Here is a 24,655-nt window from a genome sequence, read left to right as displayed (position 1 = left end):
GCCCTTCAGCCCCAGAATGAGCCAGCTCACACCACACTGGCTTCTGGCTAGGTCCTCAGGACAGAAAGGCAGGTGCCCACGGAAAAGGGAACATCAGGTTCCCTAGTACTTGGCACAGCAATAATGAAGATGATAATGCATTGATTGTAGAGACATTCTTCATTGTACTCCTCAAAAATGGGAAAGATCCTTCTTCCAATCATTAGAATTTGGTTTGGTCAGAGCTAAGGAAACAAAACAAAACAAACCCATCTTGGGATCGGCCTGATTCAGCTGGAAGTCAGATTGTGGGGCTTTTCTGAGGGTGGGGAGAAGATATGGCATAAAAGGCTACCCTTTGCTGGCTAAGCCCAGATATGGGTTCCAGATCTCACCCCTTTGGGTCTCGTATGATCTAGCATCATACATAAAGGAACCCCAAAGAGATTATCTCCTAAATGAGGTCTTTCCTGATTCTTGTCCCCATTCTGGTCCAGTTATTAGCCTCTTCCTCTTGCCATTCCTTTTTATCTAATTATTTTCATATATGTTGAATATTCTCTCTGAATAAAATGTAAAGTCCTTGAGGACAATGTGAATTTCATTTTTGTCTTTGCAATCTCAGCACCTCAAATAATGCTTTGCACACAGTAGGTGTTTAATACATGTCTGGTATTGAAGAAGAGTGAAGGCCTGACCCCATACATACACACAAATCAGGGCTCAGCACTGATGCTTCCACTTTAATTCCAACTGGATGCCTGAAAACCCCTTGGGGCCCAGCCAGGCACCATAGCAATGGAAGGCACAACAGGAGGGTAACAGCAGAGTATCACCAACATGCCCTCTTAACAGAATACAACAAAAAGGTGGAGACAAGAGCTCAAGGACGTCTGACAGCCTACAGAGGCAGCTTCAACAGATAGGCAAGCCAGGAGGAAGGAACCCGGGCCTCATCAGTAACCATCGTCAGCCCAGGTGACTTCATAGGTGGGGTAGTGAGCTTTGATTTTTTCTGTTGAGATAGAATGTTGAGCACGTCCAAAACCCTACAGAAAGGAGACAACACCATCAGATTCTTGGTTTCCCAGGGCTCATTTCCTCCTCTGTCCCAGAGCCCTTACCCTCATCTATCATTGTGCCCCATACATCCCAGGCCTATCTATAAGAGCACACTGAGATAGTCCATGGCAACATGGAGCTAGCTAGTCTCTCATTACAGGCTTAGGGACTCAGACTGCTGACCTTTTCATATACTCCCACTTCATATACTTCCATTTACATCCCTCTTCTCCCTCTTTACTTTCTCCTCATCCTACACATATTTGCTTCTCTCAAAAGGAAAACAGGATCACAGATTTAGACATAGAAAGGATCTGAGGATTTATAATCTTCAGTCTAATTCCATCATTTATTTAAAAACCCTTACATTTTGTTTTAGTATCAATTATAAGACAGAAGACAGGCAAGGGAGTAGGTAACTAGGGTTAAGTGATTTGCCCTGGGTCACCCAGCTAGGAAGTATCTGAAGTAAAATTTGAATCCAGGACCTCCATCTCCAGGCCTGGCTTTCTATCCACTGAGCCACTTAGCTGTCCCATATCTTTAAAGTTTACTTTTTAATTTTTGAACTCTTAACACCAGAAGAAGGGAATAGCCATATACAGGGCAGAAGATAAGAGGACTGAATATGAAACTGTGAATCTCCATTATTTACCACATGATTTTTAAAAAAAAGATTGTATAAATCCCACATATTATTTTAAAGACTATCTTGCTACTTTATATTTCATTCTCTAGCTTCCTCATAAGAACAATTTAGGTCCAGAAAAGTTAAGTGACTTGCCCAATATTGCACAAAAAATAAATTAAAAAGTTAGGATTTGAATTCAGCTAAAGATTCAGCATGTCCTACCCCAGTGATGGCGAACCTATGGCACGGGTGTCAAAGACAGCACAGAGTGCCAAAGATGGCACACAGAGTGCCCTCTGTAAGGCATACATGCTGCCCTCCCCTCCCCACCCTCCACCCCCAGAGTTTGTTACTAGAAAGGCAGAGGGTAGTTGGGGCAGGCATGAGAACTCTGTCTCTAAAAGATTCACCATCACAATTCTACCCTATACCACAGAATCAGTTCTAAAGTTCAGAATTCCATGAACCAAGCCAGGCCATATCAAGCCAGCAACATGATATTGTTGCTTTAAGGTCAGGGGCTTTTTGGGTGCCAATAGGAAGGGGCCTTTTCTACTAGAGAGAGACAGAAAAGGGAAAGGTTGGTAGTGCCAGTGGACCTTAGAATTCGACAAGAGGGGCACCCTATTTAAAACATAACATATACCTAAAGATATAGATAATATATACCTAAAGAACTTGGCATATTTTGGAGTGCAATATAAGTGTTAACTGTGATTATTATTTCTTAACTTTGGAGGAAGAGGAACAGAAAAAGGTGGACAAATGAATCTTCAGTCTCTCAGGGGCATGATTTCTCACTAGCTGCCGAGTACAGTACTCTTTCCTCTTTGTTGAGATCTCAGAAGCTTGAAACACAGAAGCCCTAATTACTACCACAGAGCTAGTGACCCAATTAAGGTCAGGATATAGAGACAATGGACCCCCTAGTATAGATTTTGGCCTTCAGATGAGAGTTGAAGCTCTTGCTCTACTCTTTTAATCCAAGAAGAATGAATGGCCAAGAAGCACAAATTAGATGAGAGGTCTCAGGACAGGTTTGGGGACAATGTCTTTCCTTTCCACATCATAGTTGGTGACTTTTATTAGGCAGACCTTGTTTTACATAATAGATGTCCTATTGAAAGGTTCCCTAGAATCATGTGCCCTTTAAGTTGTGGTTCCAGGAATGGGGATGGGTTTTCCTGAGCTATCCACATTCTTCAGCCAATGACCAATGACATTTAGTAAGAGCAATAAAAATGTTTCCCCTTAGACAGCCTGCTCACATTTTTTTATTGGACCTGTGATTTCATCAGGGTAGGGGAATCCTTCTGAAAACTTCTTGTACTAGTGGAAATTTGTACTTTGAGAGTCACCTGTGGGCACCATATAAATGTTTATCCATTAAATGAATGACAAAGAAGTTAAATGACTTGGTCTTCCTGATTCAAGACGCCACTTAATTCACTCCCTGTACTATATTATCTTGCAGATCTCTGATAACACTATAGTTTTTCATTCTCTAATGCACTCATTACATAATATAATATATAATATAATATATATATAATATAATATAATATAATATAACTATATTTGTGTCATCCTTCTACTAAACTCTAAGCCACATGAGGAGAGACAAAAAATAATATCTTCCCCTAGCAATTCACAATACTCTGCATATAGTATGAACTTAATTAAATGTTTATTGAATGAATGAATTTATCTGTGAGACAGCAGGTGCAAAATGGCTAAGGAAGAAATACTAAATTTTTCTTAATGCAAAAATAATTCCAGTGCTCACCATGGAGTAGCCATACACGTGAATCTTCTTGTCTTGGCTCTGGTGGGAGATTCTGCCACCACCCAGACATTCACAGTCAAAGCCCTTCTTCTGGATTTCTCCTGAAACTTTGTCATAGATATCAGCTAGGAGAAAAGGGTTACATTGAGATATTACAAAGAAAGCTGTGATCTTGACTCAGCCCTGCCCTGACCCCAGGGGGATTCCAAAATAGGGGGCTCCTAAGGAAAACAGTGGTGGGTTCTGAAGGGGCCTCTATTGTTCTGCCTCAGAATAGTCTCTAACACATTGGAGACAAAATTTTTAACAACATCCTACTTGTTCTTTGAACATAAAATGTTAGAACTGGAATTCTTTCACATGAATAGCATTTTACAACTTATAAAATGCTGGGCAACTCATATTCCTCAGTTTTGGATCAGGAGAATCCAAATTTGAATCCAATTTTAGACATTTACTAGCTATGTGATCCTGGGCATGCCGCTTAACATCAAGGCCTCAGTTTCCCCATCTGTAAAATGAACATAACAACAACCCACTGGGTTAGTTTGAGAAAGAAATGAAATATTGTACACAGAACCTAGCAAATCTTAACAAGGCTATGTAAATGTGAACCATAATCATAGACAATTATAGATTTAGGTTTGAAAGGAAATTTAAAAGATCATCTACATCAATCTCCTCTTACAAATGAGAAAACAGGTTAAACTACTTGCCCAAAGTATAGGCATAAAATGTAGTAGTCAGGATTTGTATGCAGGTTCTCTGACTAAATCGAATACTCTTTCCACTATCCTGTACTGCTTCTCATTGAGCCTTGTAACAGTGATGTAGGCAGGACATGGATAATTACCCCATTTCTACAAAAGAGGAAACTGAGATTCAGAGAGGGGAAATGCCATTCCCAAAGTCACAGAGCCATGAGGAGAGCCTTGACTTCTCTCCTCCTAGTTTGGAGTCCTTTTTCACTACACCACAGTTCCTCTTCCATTCCCATCAATTTGAGGATGCTAATGTCCTTGTATTGAAGGGGGGCAGTGGGAGTCAGTTACTATTCTATACTTAGAAGGGGCATCGGGGATTGTCCAGTCCAATTCCCCTATTTTATAAATGAGGAAAATAAGGGCCCGTGAGGTTAAGAGACCGCCCAAGGTCAAGACAGTTAAGTGTCAGAGCACGGATTTGAACTCAGGCACTCAAACTTCAAATCCAATGCTCTTTCCACTGTACCACAGTAGTTACTGAGATTAAAACAACTGCACAGCCTTCTGTGGGCAGTGGGAGCCACTGGGATTTGGGAGGAGGGCACAGGAACTGACGCATCTGGACGCTGGAAGAAGCCAAACGGGAGAATCCACCGCCCCCAGAAGGGTGTTTTATTGTCTCGCTCAGGTGAGGGGGTCCTCGGGTCCACGTGGGGTTCAGTACTGACCTCTCACCTGGGGCCCCGCCTGCATCTCCAGGCCCCGCCCCACGCGCTGAAGGCCTAGCCTATGAGGTCGGCCCATCTCTTCCCTAGGCCCCGCCCCTTCTCTCCCCTCCCATGGCCGCGTCTTGTCCATTCTCACAGTGGTATTCGGCCCACTTGTAGCCGCGAACGATCTCCTTGCTTGGACAGTCCTGGCCATCCAGGCTGGCGTCCCGGGCAGAATGTACTCGGATCAGCACGTACTTGAAGACACCGTCGGAATCGATGTCCACATCCGGGATCTCAGAGAGGCCGGCAGCTGCCATCTTTCCGCAACGTGCAAACCTGCCCCCTCCCACCAATACCCAATACAGCTTCTCCCCCTTTTTCTTGATCTGCGCGTAGAGCTCAACCTGCAGGATGGCCAATCACGCTATGTGGAGTTCCTCCCCTCGGGGGTGGGAATAACCAATCGAATCAAGAAGTGCCAGAACTACCCAATCAGGATTTACCTGCTCAAATCTCGGACAACGCGATTTCTGTCGTTGAGGGAACAGTCCAACTACGGAAGGGGAAAAGTGGTTTAATTTTCTCGACTAGAAAACCGAAAATTGCTTTCCTCTGGTTGGAGGAACCTGCATGAATGAAATTAGCATGAATTTGTGGGATTCGAGGGGAACTGTGTGGGGAGGACTGTTTTTGAGTTTATGGAGCAAGCCTGTCACATTGCACAAAATAGATGCTTATTCACTTTATTCTCTAAACAATATTCTCTGAGTCTCTGATGTGGTCAAGACCCCGTGCTATATGTGAAGGGAGACTGAGAAGGCCTAGGTCATAGGAATATACATTTGGAGCTGTTAGGTAACTCAGAATTTATGTAGCCCAACCCCTTCATTTTACAGACATGGAAACTGAAGCCAGTGAGGTCAAGTAGAGCCACTTACAGAAGCCTGATATTTAAGAGTAAGTCACCTTTGATTCCATATTCAGTCCATGGGAGGAGCTTACAGTCTTAGGGAAGACAAGATAGGGACATCAATATACAATATGAGGTAGAATGGGAGAAAGGCTATAAGAGAGGTGAATCCCCCTTGTCTAGGAAGAATATAAATTGTTGGGAGGAGGGCAATATTTGGGAAGGCCTGCTAGGGAAGTGGTGTGTGAGCCAAAGGATGCTACAGAAGTGGTGAGGCACATTTTGGCTGGAGCTTAAAGTACCTTGAAGGGGGTATTGGAAGAAGTAAAGCATGAAAAGATAAAAATGAATATTATCTTTGTTTTCTATTATATTCCTGTTACAATGTAATTGAGTTTATGCTATATTGATCTTTGTAATTGAGTTAGTGTCTGCCTGTACTCAGTTGGTCAGGAATACAGTTTTCTCTCCGAGTTAGTTTAAACGTGTTTGAAAAGGAATGTTATCATTCATAGTGGTAGCTCCTGGGACATCTGTTTGTGGTCTGTAAGCTCCAATTGGCTTGATCTGGTGTCACCCCACCCCCCAACCCAAAGACATTTTGTCAGTCCTTGCCTCTCTTTATACAATTAGGGGAGGTTTAATCTCCTCCAGGAGACAGCACAGGAACTTGTGGGGTGTGGTGGGGGTGAGTGATAGGATATGCATTGTGCTGACTTGTGGTAGAAAACCTTATAGAAAATACACCTTGATGCTGTGGGGAAAACTTTAGACTGAATTTCAGGGGACCTAGATTCTACTTATCCTGCTTTCTGAGCCTCAGTTTCGCTAAAGGGTTTAGGGTGTGATATCTTCCAACTATGATATTCTTCAAAACAAATAAACAAACAACAAAAAAAACCTTACCTTAGATCTTAGAATCAATACTGTGTATTGCTTCCAAGGCAGAAAAGTGGTATGGGATAGGCAATGAGAGCTAAGTGACTTGCCCAGGGGGTCATGAAGCTAGAAAGTGTCTGAGGCCAGATTTGAACCTCCCATCTCTAGGCCTGGCTTTCAGTCCACTGAGCCATCTAGCTGTCCCTTGCAAAATTCTTTCTCTTTCCTCTTGCCATAGCCAACCAATCTTCTGGCCCTCCTAAGGAGAGTATTAGTGGATAGGACTGCTGTCCAGGGTACTGTTTCCCCAACGGCCACTTTCCCTCCTTCCTAGCCCTTGTAAAAAGACGCTGCAGTCGAGCTACGTTCAAGTTCTACTTTATGATTATCTGAAGGAACTCCAGCCACCTCTGAAATACTCGTTCCCTCTCCCAGGGAACCATCCTCCCCCCTCGTCCCGTTCCAGGGTGTGAACAGGATGCAGCATTCCATGCATGATTCGAAATGTTCATGCATGGAGCATAACCGGTGGAGTGGGGGAGCCCGTCGCGTTAGGGAGCCAATAGGGAGGGGAGGGTTGATACAGCCAAACTGAGTGGGTAGCGAAGCAGGGACAGCCCCCTTCTCCCCCGCCCCCGGCTCCTTGGGTGCAACTAAAATTTTTGGGGAAAGGCAGCAAGGAGTGGGAAGAAGCGGCAAGCCGCCGTGCAAACACGCGATGGTGCAAAAGAAACCGGGATTGGGGAGGGCACACTCGCATAAATCTCTTCTGAGTCCTTCCTCCCTCACCAGTCAGGAGAATGAAGGATAATTTTTCTCTCCTCTCCTAGTTGGACAGAGCGGTTGGAGGGGGAAGGTGGAGGAGGGAAGGAGAAAGGGTCGTGGCCAGGGGGTAAAGAGAGGAGACTAAGTGGGGTGAAGGTCAACTGGGCAGCTAGGAGGAAGGTGATCTAAGTTAGGTCCCCCAAATCCATCCCACTTCATTATCTATCACCTTGGATGGATACATACAGATAGATATATATACAGGATTTCAAGCCACTCCCACCCTCAGAGATCTTGATATCTCTAATTCAGCTTTCTCCCCACTGGGCCCTTGGAGGCAACCTCTATGATTGAGAATTTCTGACCTAATGCTGGGTTTCTGAAGGAGAGGAAGAGATTAATGCAGACCTGAGGATGAGGACAAGAAAGAAATGCTCCTTTCTCCCAACACAGATATAGAAAAGAGATAAGTGTGGGGACACAAAAGATGAGTAAACATAGCCTGAGACCATGTTTAGGAGGGAGCAAATGCCTGAAAGATAGAATCTGTCACAGTTCTCTCCCCTCTACCTGGATCCCTGTTCTTTGTGTGCCTGAGAATGAGACACAACATGTGGGTGGGAGGGGAGAAAACTTGGGAACCTGAGGGGGAAAGTGAAGAAATCTAATTGCATCTTCTGGAACATTGGAATTAATCTGGCCCAAAGGTCCATTTCACTCATGGGAAGACTGAGATTCAGAGATGGGCCTGACCCCTAGAGGGAAGACTGAGATTCAGAGATGGACCTGACCACTAGAGGATGTAATAAGATCCAAGTGAAGGCATATGGACCTTGACACAGAAAATAGTCTCTTTTTGTATCACTATTATATATGACTTTTGTCTTTAAACTCTTATCTGCTGTCTTAGTATCAGTTGCAAGGCAGAAGAGTGGTAAAAGTTAGGCATTTGGGGTTGTGACTTGCCCAGGGTTACATAGCAAGGAAGTATCTGAGGCCAGGTTTGAATTCATGTCCACTTGGCTCTAGGTTTGGCATTCTATCAATTGTGCTACATTTTAGTATGAGCTTAAAGGTCCCCCTCATCTCTTCTTACTCCATTGCCTGCTATAAACTTTCCACTCCACTCCACTCTAGTAAAGTAGTTCACTGCCTCAGCTCTAACACATCACCTCTAATTTCCATCCCTTACTCTCTGCCTTATTCCATCTCTGTGCATTTGTTCTTGTTTTCCAACTTGAAATGCTTCCCCCTCCCCCCTCTCTTTTTATTAGTTCATGACCCATTTTTAAAAATTTGGCTTAAATCAACTCAAATCTCACTTTCTCCAGAAAGCATTACCTGACTAATTTCACCCTAGATTGATCTTGTGATATTCTCTTAGCACTTGACTTTAACCTTGGCATTTATGTTATTATGTACAGAGTTTTTGTTTTCTTTTTGTCTTTCGGAACATTAATAGCAGGAACTGTCCTCCTTTTCTCCACCTTATTACAACACTCATTTCTGAGTGAATGTTCAGATGTAGAGAGTGAATAGTGTTTACTGTCAGACCAATATCTCTACAAGGAGTAAGAAGTTCTCTCTTCACTCCCATTGCTTTCAGCTTCTCACTTCCTCAGGCTCACCTACCAATTCTCTTTTTCCTCTTTTCCCCAGTCTTGTTCTAATTCCTGCACCTGTCCATCTCTTGATCCCCTTTGATAATGTCTCGTCCTCTTCTCATTCTCCCAATTACTCTAAACTGGAGTGTCTCTATTTTGCTGAATTTAGGTATTCCCACCTCATTTGCACTTATCAGAATGCTTTCAAGGCTCAGCTCATGTCCCCCCCCTCCTTTGGTAAATAAAGCCTTTCTTGCTTTGTTTCCCTTTTATCTTATTAGTGAACATGTTACCCGTTTCTCTTCCCACCCCATCCCCACTCCCACCATAGAATATAAGATCTTTGAAGTCAGGCACTGTTTTGTTTTTGTCTTTGTATCTTCAGCACCTTGAATACAGCATGTGCTTAATAAATATTTGTTGGTCAAATGTGTCTGTGCATATATTTTTGTATGCACATATACATTCTTCTTCCTCTGATGTCTCATAATGACATTGAGTCGACCCATATTAAAAAGGTTCTTCTAGCAGAATATAAGCCTTAAATGGTCCTAATATATTTTACAACTTTAGGCCTGGCAATGGCTTATATATTTCTGTCATCTGAGAACCAGTCTAGCTAAATTTAGAAGGCCTCATCATCAAGAACTTGAGCATCAGGTAAATTATTTTCAGTCACAGCATCTCTTGAATACTGACTACTAAGTTATGAAGGAAGTTGTGACTTATATCAGTTGTAAAGTCACACTGATGAAATTAGTTTTAATATAAATATTCTAATAAATATATTATGTATGTGCTCTTCCTAGCTCCATTATCAGACTAGGAGCTTCCTAAAATAACAGAAACTATGTTATCTTCTCCTAATACAGAAGACAGGGCTTTGCCCACAGGAGATATATTTGATTGGGAGTGATTTGTCTCTTATTCCAGCAGCTCAGAAAAAATTCTGCCTTCTTTCTTCTAGCCATTTAGGCAGCAGCCTTTCCTGTGTCAAACATGACATCAGTGACCTCATGTTCCTTTCACCATCCTCTCTTGGGGCTAGAGAATGGAACCAGTGTTAAGGGGAAGGAATATGGCTTATTTGTGGGTGATAATGTTGGGGTCTCTACAGCTCTCTCCCCTCCCAAATTCTTTTCAAAGATCACGTATTCAAACAGGTGAGGACATATCCAACCACATGATTCTAGTACGTGAACACCTGCTCTCTCTCCTGGGGCACAGACTCCTACCTACAGATATGTACACAAACATAAAAACAGGAACATTTATCTCCTTCCCTTGCCCCAGCAACATTTTTCTCTAAAGAGAGAAAAGCCCCAGGTTAGGCTCTGCTCTCCTAGTTCCCCCATTACACACACACACACACACACACACACACACACACACAGATTGGGAAGGTGTGGGGGGGGAGGACACAGTATTAGAACATAGCATCAAGAGTCTCTACTGGCATTGAAATTCTCCATACCTTCCCATTTTGCCTAGCACCATCCTTGCTCCCATCTCTTCCATTAGTTCTCTTCCTTATGATGGAAAGCCAGTTTGGGAGTCCCGCTGAGGCAGCCTATCTTTCTAAGGGAATGGAATAGGGAGAATAGGGAGCAGGGAGGAGAAAGGGAAAGAAAGTATAAAATCTGCACAATTTGAATGAAACTGGAGGTCTCCCCACAAATCCTACTTGGGAATGACCTGAGTAGGATGAGGTTAGTTAGTTAAAGTGACCCCACTTTGGCTAACAAAGAAGTTCAGGACTGGGGATGATGAAGCACCTGGGAGTAGGAAGGAGAGAGAAGGGACAAATTCCTCACCCTGGGCCCGTGACCCCTGACATTCCAGGCAAGTTTCTCTTTTTGTTAGGAGTGGTGGTGACTGGTAGAAATTGGAGAAGGCAATGGATAAGAGTATCCTGGGAGCAAAGAAGAATGGTGGGAAGTGGCCTGCATTAGTGTACTTTCCTACCATCACTCCAAAGCAAGGGCCCCCTGCACTTCCACATTCTTCCTTCTGAGAAGTAAAAAGCAAGATGTAGCCCTTACCTACATCATCAGTCTAGATTGAAGAGCAGGGTGGAAAGGGGATCAATTGATGAGGAGAAAATTAAAAGAAGAGTTGTGGGGTGCGCTGGGCGTAGACAGAAGATGGGAAATTGTGGGTGGGGAGAGGAAGCCAGAGGAAGGGGCCATAGCCAAGAGGGGCAAACTGGGGGCGGGGCCAAAGCCAAGAATCATTTGGACTGTGGGAGGGAGTGTAGGCTAGGAGGCTGTTGGCTGCAAGGCCCACTCTAGAAAGGCGGTTGGAGACTCGTCCAAACCCTATGACTGCCAGCCCGTGTATATGTGTGTTGGGGTGTCACATGATGTCATCGAGAAGGTTGGCACTGGCCACCCAATCGAGGGCTCTGGGTTCAGAGGCGGCCATGATCATGCACATGAAAGGTCGGCCAGTGCGGCGGTCCGTGGGGTAGATGGTGGTGGGAGTGAAACGCCGGTTGGCCTCCACGTACTCGCAGAGCTGCTCGTAGATGCGCGGGTACTCGTGGCGGAGGAAGACCCCGCGCAGACGGAGCTCACGCTGGATGTGGATGAAGGCCACCTCTCGCGCACGCCGGCCGGCCTCGCCTTCCTGGCCTAGACCCGCCGTTCCAGGCGGTGGCGTCAGGATCAGTGTCTCCATTTCGGACTCTCGCCGAGGCGCACGCCGCCGTCGCTCGGGGCTCCCGGGTGTCGCCAGGGCCACCTTGGCGAACTTGCGCACTGTGGGTACTGGGCTCTTGGGCGACGGTCGCGCTGGCACGTCGGGCCCCACGGCTACGGTCACGTTGAGCAAGAAGCACTCAGCCGGTTCGTACTGGCGCCCTGCAGCCTGCAGCTCTTGCCCGTAGCCGCCCAGCGGGTCAGCGTAGCTGCCCAGCTCGCGCAGAGACAAGTAAGTGGGCGACATCAGTAGACTCTCCAGGCCGAATTGCAGGAAATTCTCGGCCGAACCGGGGCTGGGAAAGCCTAGGAAGAGGACCCCGCGGCCGCGCGACAGAAAACCTACACGCGCGATGCGTGAAAAAGCGCGATGCACAGGAGGGCTCTCGCGGCAGAACTGGAGCACGTGGCGGCACACGCTGCCCACCCGGCCATAGACACAGCTGGCTTTGTGCACGTCCCAGTCCTCCCTGCGGCAATGGCGCGAGCAGTAGTAGGTGTAGCAGCTGTGACACGACTTGAAGTAGAGGCAGGCGTTGAACATCGTTTCCGTACGGCGGCACTTGGCGTTGGAACACGTCATGAGGTCGTCCTCGTCCGCACTCAGCTCCGGGGAGCCCCCGGCTGTCTCGTCCCGGCGTGAGATATCCGGGCTGGTGGGCGACCCGGGCTCCGGCTCGGCCTCAGGTTCGGGCCCCAGCTCCGGCTCGGGCGGCCCCCGGGTTGGCCCATCGCTCAGGAGGCGTCGTAGCTGGCGACCCAGGCTATCACTGTCCGGGGGCGTGGGACCTGTGGGTGGCTTGGAGTCAATGACCAGATCAGTGATAAGCTCGTCTAGCTGCTCCAGGCTGCGCTGCCGAGCTGAGGCGGGGCCGTCACGAGCCGGGGGACGAGGGACCGGTGGAGGAGGGCGACCTCCAAGGTGCTCCCAGCCCCCGACCCGCCGCTCTGCAGCTCGCAGATCATTATCCGTGATGGTGATCTCCGGGGTGACGTACCAGGCTCGGCTGGGTCCCTCCCCAACCCGGCCCTTTTCCTGCAGGGATGTCTCCGACAGCGACAAAGCCGCGTAGCGTTTGGGAGAGCTGGACAAATTGACCACAACCGGAGGCCGTCGGCCGTCGGGGGAGAGGCCCCGGGACTCCCTTGGCTCCCGGCCCAGCAGGTTTTCATAACTGCGGCCCCTGCACAGAGGGTCCTCCCGACGTGGGCCAGGCGCCAATATATTATCCCACGAGCGAGAATAGTGGCGGCTGTCTGTGGCCAACCGAGGCGGGCTGGTGCCAGTGCCTCCGTGCCAAGAAGAGAGTAGTGCCCCGGGGCCGGGAGGTGGTAGGGGGGCAACTTGTAGGGTGCGATAGGGGAGGGGTTGCCAATCGCCCCAGGACTGGCCTCCCCCACGGGGGTGCGGGTAAGTCCTGGATAGGGCATCCCGCTCGCGGTACTTCGTATAGTCCTCAGTGTAGAAAAGGCGGGAGGAGAAAGCTCGAGAATCCTCTATGTAACGGGGATCTTCTCCAAAGCGGGGACCGTAGCAACGAGGGGTTTCTCCGTAGTAGGAACGGGAGGGGGGTTCCTGGATGGGATAGGTACGGGCTTCCTCCACGTAGTAGCTCCGTGGAGGGCTGGGCCCCTGGGGTTCCTCAGAGTAGTAGGGCTGGAGGCCGTGCCCTGGGTAAGAGCGGGGGCCGTAGCTATCGAAGGCTTGGGTTGGGACAGTTGAGTAGCCGCTGGGCTCCTCCGTGTAGAAGAACTTAGTGGGGCCGGGCGGGGCAGCGAAAGGAGGGCAACCCCGTTCAGAATAGTCGCGGGAGGGCGGCCCAGGAAAGGGACCATCGCAGAACAACGCCCGTGGCTCCCCGCTGTAGGAGTCGCTCGGCGTGGGCGTGCGCGACAGCACCACGTGGCGAGGACCGGGCACTGTGAGCCCCCGGGGAGGTAAGGGCACCCGTGCCCAGGCCTGACTCTCAATTGGGGGGACCGAGCGAGATCCACGGGCGGCGTGTTGCAGCACCGCCTCATCAGGCTTGATATCTACCCTGCAGCGTACGTGGGGGGCCGGCGCTGGGGCCCGCGGGGGCTCTTCTGGTGGAGGAGCGCAGCGGCTGGCTGGGCAGAGGGGTGAGATACGGCTAGCACTACTGCGCTGAGGCTGCAGCTTAATAGGGTGAAGTTCGTTGGCCAGCGCACGCATGGCGGGGTAGGTGGGCTCTCGCCTTGGAGAGGGAGGTTCACGGGGCGGGGCCCTTAGTACTTCACGACCCCTCCGAGTGACTGGGGGTGAGGCGGGCACGGCAGCTGGTACGAGGTTGGTCTTGGCCCTGGGAGCACTTTTGGAGCGTGCCCGGCGCTTGGGCTCCCCATCCTTACCGCGGTGGCGGGGCCGGGCAGGCTCAGGGCCCGGTGGGCCGCAGCGTTGCACCACGGGAGGCACCTCTTGCTGGTGCCGTTCAGGGCCGCGAGGTTCCATGGTCGGCCCGTCCAGCGCCTCTAAGAAATCAAAGCTGCGGCAGTGGCGCTTGTTGAAGGGCGCGGGAGCCGCGGGCCGGGACATTGGGCTTTCACATGGCGGGCCACTGGCTGCGGGGCCCGGGGCGGCCACCTTGATGTCCTGGTATACGGTCGACACCAGCAGATCCGGTGGGTCCGTTCGGGTCATCTTAGAAGAGGCGTCCTCGCCACCGGCTCCGTCTTAGACGGCCTCAGGGGAGTCTTGCCCTGTAGAGGGGTGGGGGAAAGGAGCAGAGTTAGGAGTGGAGACCTGATTCCTCAGGACCTGAAAAGGATTGTAATTGGAAATACAGTAATCCGAGATTGTGACCCACCGGTACCTGGGACAGGTGTGCTGGAGCGGCTCTGGCGGGCTGATGCTGGCGAGTTCCTTGGAGAAAGCTCCATTCCTGCTGGTTAGCAGCACCTAGAAAAAGGACCCAAGAATCAGCTGGAGGCCTGAGGCTCCTATTCCAGCTCCTTCCTTCCCACCTGGGGCCGCTTAGTTTGGCAGCAACCATCCCTCCCACCGTGGCGATGGCCAGAAGTCTGGGAACAAATTTCTGGCTTCCGGGTTTGTCCACCTCTCTGTTCTTGACAGCCGTTTCTCCATGTGAGGCTTGAGAGAAATTGCCTATTCCGTGTCACAGGATCTGGCGCGGCTCCCTCTCCAGGACTAAAGCCCAATCCCTGTCTTTGGAGGGGTGAGAGGGAATTTGGGGAAGACTGTGCGGGGGTGGGGGAGGGAAAGCTAAGTGGACTGGAGGTCAGGAGACCTAGGTTGAATTCAGTTTTCACCATTCACTAGCTGTCTAGGATCTGTGAGCACCAGTCACCTCTCCAGGCTAGTTTCCCCATCTGTAAAATGGGGATAATAGTTCTCATCCCACCCACCTCACGGTCGTGAAGAAAGCTCTGGGAGAGCTGAGCTATTCAGGGGGAGTTCCCACTCAAGAGTGAAAGCTGGGGCTGCCATGGTTACCGTGCTCTGGTTATGGGATGGTGGAGCATTCATTAATAACCCTATGTGGCTTGTGAGGAATGAGTTTTGGCTATTTGCAAATTAATGAGTTTATCCTCCCCCCCCCCCCCCCCCATAGCGATGAATAATGAAGTCATAAGGCTGACTCCCAGGAAGTCACAGAGGCACCTGTTAAACATGATTTTAGAGCTAGAAGTTACCTTGGAATTCTCACAGATCCGTCTGGCCTTGTGCAGGAATCTCCCCTACCCCATCGCATCCTCAGGGCTCTGCCTGAAGACCTCCATCAGTGAGGAGTCTCTCCCCTCTCACTTCCCCTCCCCACAGCCTAATTGTTACCTCCCCTCCCCCCATTGGTGAGTTGCAATCTTCCTCTGGCAACTTCCACCCACTGCTAGCAGCGCTGCTTTGTGTGGCCAAGTAGTATAAAGCCAATCCTGTTCAGGGAGCCCGAATGGTTATGCATGAGAACCTGGCACTGGAGGCACCGAGCTCTACTGGAAAAGAGGAGTTGCTCTAGGGTCTGAAAATGAGGGGTTCAAATCCTTCCTCTGAGGCTTAGTCTTTTGTTTGTTGGGGGCCTCCCTGAGCCTTTTTCATCAACTGCAAAATGATGGGGTCTGCCCCAGGCTGCTAGGATCCCTTCTTTTGTAGGTGTGATTTTATGATGGAAGGGAGAAGGGCTCATGGATGCAGGACAGGCTTCCAGACCCCTTTGGACCCTTCTGGCTCACTGAGGCTGTAAGACTGGGAGAATGTGGCATGGTCACAAATCTCCACCCTTTCCATCTCTGCATTGACCTAGGTCTAAGTAATCAGGAAAATGGAGGGTCAAGTCCCACAGACATAGGGTGGGGGCTAAGGGAGCCCTGGACCAATCACTTAACCCATGATGCTGTGGAAGAAGTACTGCACTTTGAATTACAATGGATCTCAGCTTTGCTTGTTATCTGTGTGACTGTGGGCAAGTCACAACCTCTCTGGCCTTTCATTTTCTCTTTTGTAAAATGATGGGGTTGGATTAGATGACCTCCAAGATCCCTTTGAGCACAAATATAGACACGTGCACAAGGCCAACCATATTTCAAATGAGGGTACACAGATAGAAAGAGATGTGCAGCGTGAAAGTACACCCCTCTACCCCCTCTCCTGACCTCTAAAGTACATTGAGATATGCTGCCCAGGATGGTTCCTTCCTCCAAACAGAATCAAAATGGGCCACAATAGAAGAGGGTTGGGGAAACCTATGCAGTCCCTAAATCTGAATGCTTCCCTCTTTGAATAGCACAGATTGTCCCATACAGTCTTGGCAGCCAGGCAGAAGTTCCAACTATAAGCTCCTTGAGGGTTGTTACTATATCTTCATCATCTCTGTTTCTCCATGGTCTATTACAGTGAGCTGAACATAATGGTAGGAGTCTAAATGCATTAATTTAATTGAAGTCATTTTAATTTGGCCAGAAAAAGTCCTCCCTCTACCCTTTTAAAAACAAATTCAATTTTTCCTTAATTATGCAAGTGATTGAGATGGTATAGATCAGTTGTGGCAAACATCTTAGAGATGGAGTGTCATGTCCCCCCCTTCCCCCCCCACTGAGTGTAGATCTTGCCCCCACCTCCTTACCCCACACAGGGGAGGAAGGAAACTTGGGCTTCTGGGTGGAGGGGCAGGGAATGTCCTTTGTGAGTGTAGAGGGGGGAGGGAGGGTGACCTGAGCACTTTCCTCCCCTCCAGCTCTGCTGCCTGTGATCCACTCACCTTACCCTCTGTGCACTCCCATTGGCTCAGAGGGGTGGGACATGTGAAAAATGTCATCAAGTGCAGTGGAGAGGGGGAGGGGAACAGCTCTACCCAAGTTCCTCTGTCTGTCTAGTAATGGGGGGGGGGGGCCTGGAGCATGACTACATGCTCACAGAGAGCACTCTGTGCCATAGGTTCACCATTACTGGTAGATAACCCTATACAGGTAGATAAAGCTTCACATTCTACTCTCCTGACATACATGCAACACTCCCTAATTCACATTCTCCACTTGAGCTGAACAAAAATGGTCTCCAAGGCCCAAGGAATATTTAGGGATCGAAACTAGATCAGCCTCTGAGTGGCCTACGTAATACCCTGCTATCCTGGGGAAAAGAGTGTAATGTCATGGAAAGTAATTGAGTTTAGGAGTCAAGAGAAAAACAAAAAAGCCCTCTAAGCATTGAGCCCTTCACTGAGCCAGGTGGCATCCTGAGTGCTGGGAGCGCAAGGTAAGCCTAAAGAGAGCACGAGGCAACATTTATTAACTGTGTGACTATGGGTCAGTCACTTAGTGTCTGTAGAATCTGCAGACTGAGGATGATACTTATTCACCTCATGGGACTGTTAGGTGGGGAGTTCTCTATTAAATTGAACTAACATTCAGGGCCTATTATAATGTGGTTAGTAGGGGATACAAGGCCCACTTTGGCATGTACATGTCTGCATGATCCTGGGAAAGTCATTTCACTGCCATTAACTCAGCTGCCACTGGGAGGTCATCCCAGCGGACATGAGGACAGAACCTTCTACTATGCCTGAAGTATTCTGGAAAAGCAATTTATTGGTAGGGCCATATTTTCTTTTTCCTGATAGTCTGTCTCCCAGAGATGGGAATTATGGCATATCATATGGGAAGAATTAAACTTGCAAGGCCAGGGAAGCAGGCTCTATGATGACATGCGTCACATGGACATGAATGATGGGCAAAGAGGGTGAGCAAGTCAGATGATGAGAGTTGGGGTAAGAGAATGGTCACAAGCTGTATTAGTTGCCACAAAAGCATTAAGAGGGTTCTAGGTCCAGGAAAGTTCTAGGAACAATCAATATTCTTTAGTGAATGAATGACAGGATGTGGCCAAGAAATGCATAGAATGAGGGGGTCAATCTGTGCTGGGAGAAGTAGAATGAGCACTGATAAGACCACAAACTGATGAGATCATGCATGGATACATTTTAGGATGAACAGACACTTCAGGGTGCCCACAGTCAGGCTGCCACCACTAACTTGGAGAAGCAAATGTTCATGGGCTGCGGCACCCACCCGAGAAATCCTATAGGCACAGATATGTCTGAGCTATTTGGTGAAGTGGATAGTGCTGGGCTGGAGGCAGGATGCCCCACGTTCAAATCCTAGCTCTGTGTCCTTGGACTTAACATCTTTCTGCCCTAATTTATGCATCTGCAAAATGGGAATAATAGTCATGAAGATAAAATGAGAAAGTAGCTAACATATCCATAGCACTTACTATGTGCCAGGCATTGTGGTAAGTGCTGTACATTTATCTCTTTTGGTCTAAACAATTCTGGCTGTAGGTACCATTTTTGTCTCCATTTTTACTATTGAGAAAACTGAGGCAGATAGAGGTTAAGTGATTTGCCCAGGGACATGCAGGTAGTAAGTGAGGTCAAATTTGAACCCATTGGTCTTCATGAATCCAGGCCTTGCTCTCCATCCACTGTGACACCTAAGTAATATTAGGTTGGCTTTTTTTTTTTTTAACTTTCACCTTCTGTCTTGAAATATACTGTGTATTGGTTCTAAGGCAGAAGAGCGGTGAGGGCTAGGCAGTGGGGGTTAAGTGACCTGCTCAGGGTCACCCAGCTAGGAAGTATCTGAGGTCACATTTGAACCCAGGACCTCTTGGCTCTTAATCTACTAAGCCAGTTAGCTGCCCCCCCCCCCCCCCCCCCAGGGCTTTGCAAACCTTACACATTCTTATAAAGCTAGCTAAAAATACTCTGCAGCATGTCTACACACACAGGTATATGCTTACATATATATACCCATATAAAGGCACCATCTTAGCTTGGATCCCATTCCTGGAACTGTCCCACCTCCATGACCCAGAACTTCTGTTATCTGGCCACAACTAGGTGGCGTTTTCTTCCTCATGGTTCCACTAAAGGTTTTCTACTCTCCAGGCCCTCCCCTCTAGCCCTATCTCCAGTCGTCCCAGCATCCCCCTCTCCCATCCTGCTGAGCTGCATGTGGCTGAGCCTTGTGCTGTTGCCACCTTGCTGATTGGGCCTACTACCAAAGTCAGTATCTCAAACCAGACCCTCTCTGTGGCCGGCGGTAATCCTGTGATTCTGCCACAATTAGCCCTATTCTCGCAGGCCTCCCGCACCACCTTCCCTTCCCCTCCTCCAGCCTAATCTGGTTTTGAGTCTCCTGTTTTATTAATTAGAATCCACCCATCATTCCTTCCCTCTGCCCACCTTTTCATACCTCAGCGCCTCTGGTCACAATCCCAAGGGAGACCGCCAAGAGGTGGCATGTGTCAGACCCCACGGCCCTGAACCCCGAGATAGAGAGCCCCGAGAATAGCAGCGCTTCCAGATCACAACCCTTCTAGGGGGATCAGCTCCTGTGGAGAACAGACTCGCTACCAACCATGACCAACTGCCCTTCGTGGGCTGGTAAGCTCAAAAGCCCTGGAAAAGGCAGCGTCTCCCAGATGCTAGTCTAGCCTCCAAAGCCATCATCCAGAGGAGCAATCCCTGTGGAGAAGAGGTCAGCCAGGGGACTCTCACATGGCCCCCTGTTCCAAGCAAAGAAAACCACTGTCACTCCCCTGACCAACTCTTCCCCCTCACCCCCCAGGCCCCTAAAGGAAAATCTAGAACTTGGTGCTCAAGAGTCTTGGGAATAGCAGAATCTCCCTATCCCACCCCATTTCCCCTTCCAGTCCAGGGCCTACAACCAATCAGGAATCAGCTTTTGTGGACATGCCACCCGGCAACTGTTTCAGGCGGTGCCAAAGGCCCTGCTGCCTCGGCAGCCAGAGCTACTCAAGACCTGGAAAAGAAAGTTCTTGCTTCCAAAGTCCTTGGCCTTGCTACTTGGTTCAGTCAGACATGGATATATTTGGTCAGTGGACCTTTTTAAACCCTTCTCTTCTGTTTCAGGGTCGAGGCTAAGACAGAAGAGTGGTAAGGGTGAAGCCGTCAGGGTTAAGTGACTCGCCCAGTGACCCACATCTACCTGTTTGGAGCCAGATTTGAACCCAGGTGCTCCTGACTCGGGCTTGATACTCCGTAGCTGCTTCCACTGAGCATAAGATTAAAGAACACGCGATAGATACCATTTGCTTTAGGATCATGAAGCATTTTCCTCTGAGTTGCTGCTGACTTTTATATGTTCTCTCCCTATTGGAAAGTGAACTCTTTAGGGGCAGGGGCGTCTGGATTCTGTGTTTGTATTCCCATTTGAATAGTCCAGGGCTTTGTTCAGGGTAAGAACTTCATAGTGACTTCCATTCCCTCTTCTTTTGCTACAGTCTCTACCCAGGATGTAGGCCCCTCTCCAAGGAGAGCTCACCTCCGTGCTCCATCCAGGTGCCATTGCCTCGGGGAGCCTGACTCTTAGAATGGGGCAGGTCTCTCCTTAACTACTGATGGGATCCCTCTCCACTGCTTACAGATTAGCCCAGGTCTTCTTCATTCCTAAAAGGCTTTCACTAGACCCATCTTTCCCACAGGCTACTGTCCAGTTTCTTAACACCTTTTCAATACCAAGCTGTTTTTGCTTCCATTTCTTTCCTCTCTTGCAAAGTGACTTCCACCTCCACAACTCTATAGTTCTCTTCAAAGTTACAATTGATTTCTTTTAATCTTTTTCCAAGTTCTTGTTGTGACCTCTCCTGCAACTTTTGTTTGCCATCTCCTCTCCTGGGAGGGATAGGAGGGTCATTTAGTCGAACTTCATTTTATAGGCAAAGTGACAGAGTCCAGAGAGGTTGTGACTTGCCCTACATCAGGCAGAGAGGAAGTGTCAGAGGTAGGATTTGAACTCTGGACTCTGATTCCAAAGCTGGTACCCTGCCCATATCACCATGTTGCTCCTAATTTCTCTTCCCTTTTCCCTTAACTTGTGTGAAACTACTCATTTCTGTTTTCCCTTTCCAACCCATCCTTCCCATGTCCTTTGCTGCTTTATCCACGTTTAGCTCCCTCAGTATGGATGTTGCCCCCCCCCCCCCCCCCCAAGGCTCTGGCCTGGACCTTCTTTTAATATATTCCCTTTCTTGCTGAGCTTATCTGGTTTCCACCCATTTATATTCACAGCTCCCAAATCTTAATAGTCAGGTCTAATCTCTCTCTGGAGCTTTAGTCCCAACTCAGCTGCTTCTTACATTTCTAGGAGATGCTCTTTTAGCTAACCAAACTCCACTTGTCCTTAAATGGAACTTGTCTCCCTTCACTCCCCCACTTACTCACCCTTCATAATATTTCTTTGTATCTGGGCCTAAGGTTCACAACCGGAGCTGTTTGGAGGCCTCCTCTGTCTTCCCTGAAAATGGGCAGACTCTAAGCCTCTGGAAGAGGCTTTTCCCCTCTGCCATTCCGCTACCCCTTTCCCATCAGTACACACAGGGCCTAGAGGGGAACTCTTTCCTAATTCATCCTTCAGTCTCTTCACCACCATTCCTGTTGTCAAGTATTGTGGCTTTCCCCCTCACATCTCTTGACTCTTCCTGGTTTTCCTTTCCTGTGGCCGCTGCCTCACTGGAGGTCCTCATCCCCTCTTGCCTGGACTATTTTCAGCCTACTACTTGAACTCCCATCTTTCATCTAGGTGCAAAAACTGTCTTTTGGCACAGGCCTGATCATGGTGTTTCTGCTCAGAAGACAAATTCCTCACTTTAGCATTTACGGCTCTTCACAGTACAGATCCAGCCTAAACTCATTTCCTGTTGCCATATACTAATCACATTATACCAAAATGATCTGCTTGCCCTTGCCTGAACTTCATGCTTACCTCTCCATGCATTCTCACTTCTCTCCTTCTCCCCCCACCCCCCAGCCTGGAATCCATTCCTTCCCTCCCCCTTTCCTTGGCCTCTTAGAATGCTTAGCTGATTTTAAGGCTCAACCGAGGTGCCTCCTCCTCTGTGAAAACTTTCCTGCTTTTTCTCTCCTCAAATGATCCAGATCTATCTCCTCCCAAAAGAGTGCAAACTACTTGAAGGAAAAGATTTTTTTAAACCCTTGCCTTCCATCTTGGAACCAATTGGTTCCAAGGCAGAAAAATTGTAAAGGCTAGGCAATAGGGGTTAAATGACTTGTCCAGGGTCACACAGCTAGGAAGTGTCTGAGGATGGATTTTTAGCCCAGGACCTCCTCTTTCTAGTACTGGCTCTCAGTCCAAGGTCATCTAGCTGCCCCTAGGAAATGACTTAAAATTCTTCCCTATATAAGCTAATTAGTTGATTTTGTGAAGTTCCTTGAGTCCAGAGACTTCCATTTTTGTCATTGTATCTTAGCAGCTACCAGATATTTCTGAGCTTAGTAGGTACTTAACGAGTGCTCCATGGATTGATCTGCATGAGTGGATGTCTTTTCTACACCAGGAGTTGCCCAGACCCTACTAATCAGATGTTTAGACCAAGAAGGAAAACTTCCTGGTGCCTAGTGCAGCTCTTTGCATAGAGTAAGTACTTAATAAATGTGCACTGAATATTTGTGAACCCTGAAGGAAATTCAAAGGGGACTCTGCTGAGCATTGAGGCCACATCTCTCTCTGGAGACCAGAGCATCCTGGTGAAGCCCTCGTTTCCAAAGACCCCAGCAAAAAAAGAGAGGGAGCCCTTTCTTTTCTGATATTTTCAGAGGAAGGGCTGGTCCCTTTATGGATGAGCTCCATGGAAACTAGGGGCACATACAGTGTGCACACATGCACATATGCTGCTGGGAAGGAGGGGCCAGCAGTCACACTGCCTTATTTCCTTCTGGGAAAGACCCTCTTCTGGCAAGGTACAGACCCCACCCTGCAGGTACATATCCGGCTCTGCCTCCCCCACATCCTGGAGTCCCCTCTGCAGTCCCCAGGGTTCCTACCTACTCGGTGATAAGCATCTCTATTTGGTAGTGTCCAGGGGAGCCCGACCTAGAGAAGGGATGGGGCCAGTGTAGGCCCAGCCCCAGGGCCCTGGGGGCTACAGGGCAGATCATTCCTTGCCCTAAAGTTCTTATGCCTTCTCTCTGCCCATGTCTGAGGCTGACAGATCAGCCGAGGGCTCCACCGTGCTGACCACACCTGCAAGAAGTTGTGGGGGGTGGTGACCCGGCATGGCAGGCTGTCTGCAGCCCCTGAGGAGGTCAGAGGAAGAGAAAAAGGCAATTTGGGGAGGGTTGGAATCAGTTGTAGTGCAAGCCAAAGCCTGGGATTGTTAAAAGATTTCAGTGATTCTGCAGGAGCTTTAGGCTGTTTCAAGCCCCCTCCCCCCCCATTTTTCTCCCCGTTAAGTGAGGAGACTATCTCTGACAAGAGGGGAAAAGGGCCTGGAGAGGCTTCCTCTTGCCCAGATCCCTCAACCCAACCCTGCCAGGTCTCAGCCCCTATCCTTCCCCCTCCCCCATTCCTCTCCCATTACTGTACTCCAGGCCAGCGAAGAGCTAGGCCCACGGCTGTCAGGACCCCCTTCCTCACCTTGGGCAGGAGCATCTTATAGGTGCAGGGATCATTTGCAGTCCCCTTGCCCTGCATCTTGCTTTGGGGATCGGGAGCCTCTCCTTGGCAGGGATGTTGGGGTACCGAAGTGAACTGGGGGGAGGAGGAGACTTTCTAGGGGGCGCCCCCTCCTCCTGCAGGAGCTGGTCCGGGAGGGGGCTGCGTAGCTGCTCTGTTCCCTCCCCCCCCCCCTCCCCTCCACCCCCAGGAATGACAGTCCTGGAGCCGAGTCCTCCGGTATTCTAGCCCTGCACCTCCCCGGCTGGTTGTCCTCAGACTCCCCTGGGGGCTGACCTAGGGACTCCTCCATCATCATCATCAACCCTCTGGTCGCGGGAGGACATTTGGGGACAGAGGGAGGCGGGCTCACGATGGGGGTCCCCCACGCAGATTTCCCCCCACCTCCCTTCCTTTCCCCGGACACTTACCGCGGCGCCCCCCGCCCGGGCACCTTCTGACTGCCACGACGGCCCAGGGGGGCAGCGCGGCCCCGCACGACCGGCCCGGCCCCGGCCCGCTGCGGTCGCCGGGCTCCAGCAGAAGCTTCGAGGCAACCGCGCCGGCCCGGCCCCAGCTCAGTGCTGCCCCCGACGGCCGCTCCCGGGGCCGCGCTTAAAGGGGCAGCGCATCCGGGGACCGCCCAAAGCTAGGCTAGGCTAGGTTAGGTTAAGTTAGGTGGGCCACCCGTCTCCCACCCTGCGCACCTTCAATTCTGGAATATGGGAGTGGGGTTCATAGGGAGAGGAACAGTTCACGTAATCGCAGCTATTCCCCAGCTCGAAACCCAACCAGAGGAGGAAACTCTCCTTTCGTGCCAAAGCCACTGATGGTTGTTTTCAAGCCAAAGTGAATTCTTCCTGAGGATCTTGTCAGAAATTTCTTCCTGGACGGCTTTCCCATGCACACTGCCACCCTTTCCCAGTTTGAGCCTCCCCATAGGGCTGTGGGTGGGTTGGCCTCTTCCAACAGGCCTC

At 49.2% G+C, this 24,655-nt stretch overlaps 2 protein-coding genes and 1 non-coding gene across 4 annotated transcripts; all 3 read right to left on the bottom strand.

Moving 5' to 3' along the window:
- Nucleotides 1–702: 702 nt before the first annotated feature.
- PHPT1 (phosphohistidine phosphatase 1) lies at nt 703–5,308 on the bottom strand. The gene is made up of 3 exons (XM_001366645.4): nt 5,027–5,308; nt 3,459–3,583; nt 703–1,028 (listed from the first exon to the last, which is right to left on the bottom strand). The coding sequence occupies exons 1-3, from the start codon at nt 5,190–5,192 to the stop codon at nt 936–938; spliced, it is 384 nt and encodes a 127-aa protein (XP_001366682.1). The 5' UTR covers nt 5,193–5,308; the 3' UTR covers nt 703–935.
- On the bottom strand, nt 4,622–4,684 carry MIR12308A (microRNA mir-12308a). Its single transcript, NR_162836.1, has one exon. It is a non-coding gene; the product is annotated as a microRNA mir-12308a (primary transcript).
- Nucleotides 5,309–7,026: 1,718 nt separating the features above from the next.
- On the bottom strand, nt 7,027–24,286 carry AJM1 (apical junction component 1 homolog). Of its 2 annotated transcripts, none has more exons than XM_007475388.3 (3): nt 24,110–24,286; nt 14,558–14,649; nt 7,027–14,450 (listed from the first exon to the last, which is right to left on the bottom strand). In XM_007475388.3, the coding sequence occupies exon 3, from the start codon at nt 14,389–14,391 to the stop codon at nt 11,389–11,391; it is 3,003 nt and encodes a 1,000-aa protein (XP_007475450.1). In that variant the 5' UTR covers nt 14,392–14,450; nt 14,558–14,649; nt 24,110–24,286; the 3' UTR covers nt 7,027–11,388. The 2 variants fall into 2 exon arrangements, with proteins under 2 accessions (XP_007475450.1, XP_007475448.1); XM_007475386.3 differs by having other exon boundaries at nt 14,564–14,649; nt 24,110–24,285.
- Nucleotides 24,287–24,655: the final 369 nt, after the last annotated feature.

This window comes from Monodelphis domestica, chromosome 1, assembly GCF_027887165.1.
Source record: "Monodelphis domestica isolate mMonDom1 chromosome 1, mMonDom1.pri, whole genome shotgun sequence".
NCBI lineage: Eukaryota > Metazoa > Chordata > Mammalia > Didelphimorphia > Didelphidae > Monodelphis > Monodelphis domestica.
This window is presented reverse-complemented; position numbering and strand designations above follow the sequence as displayed.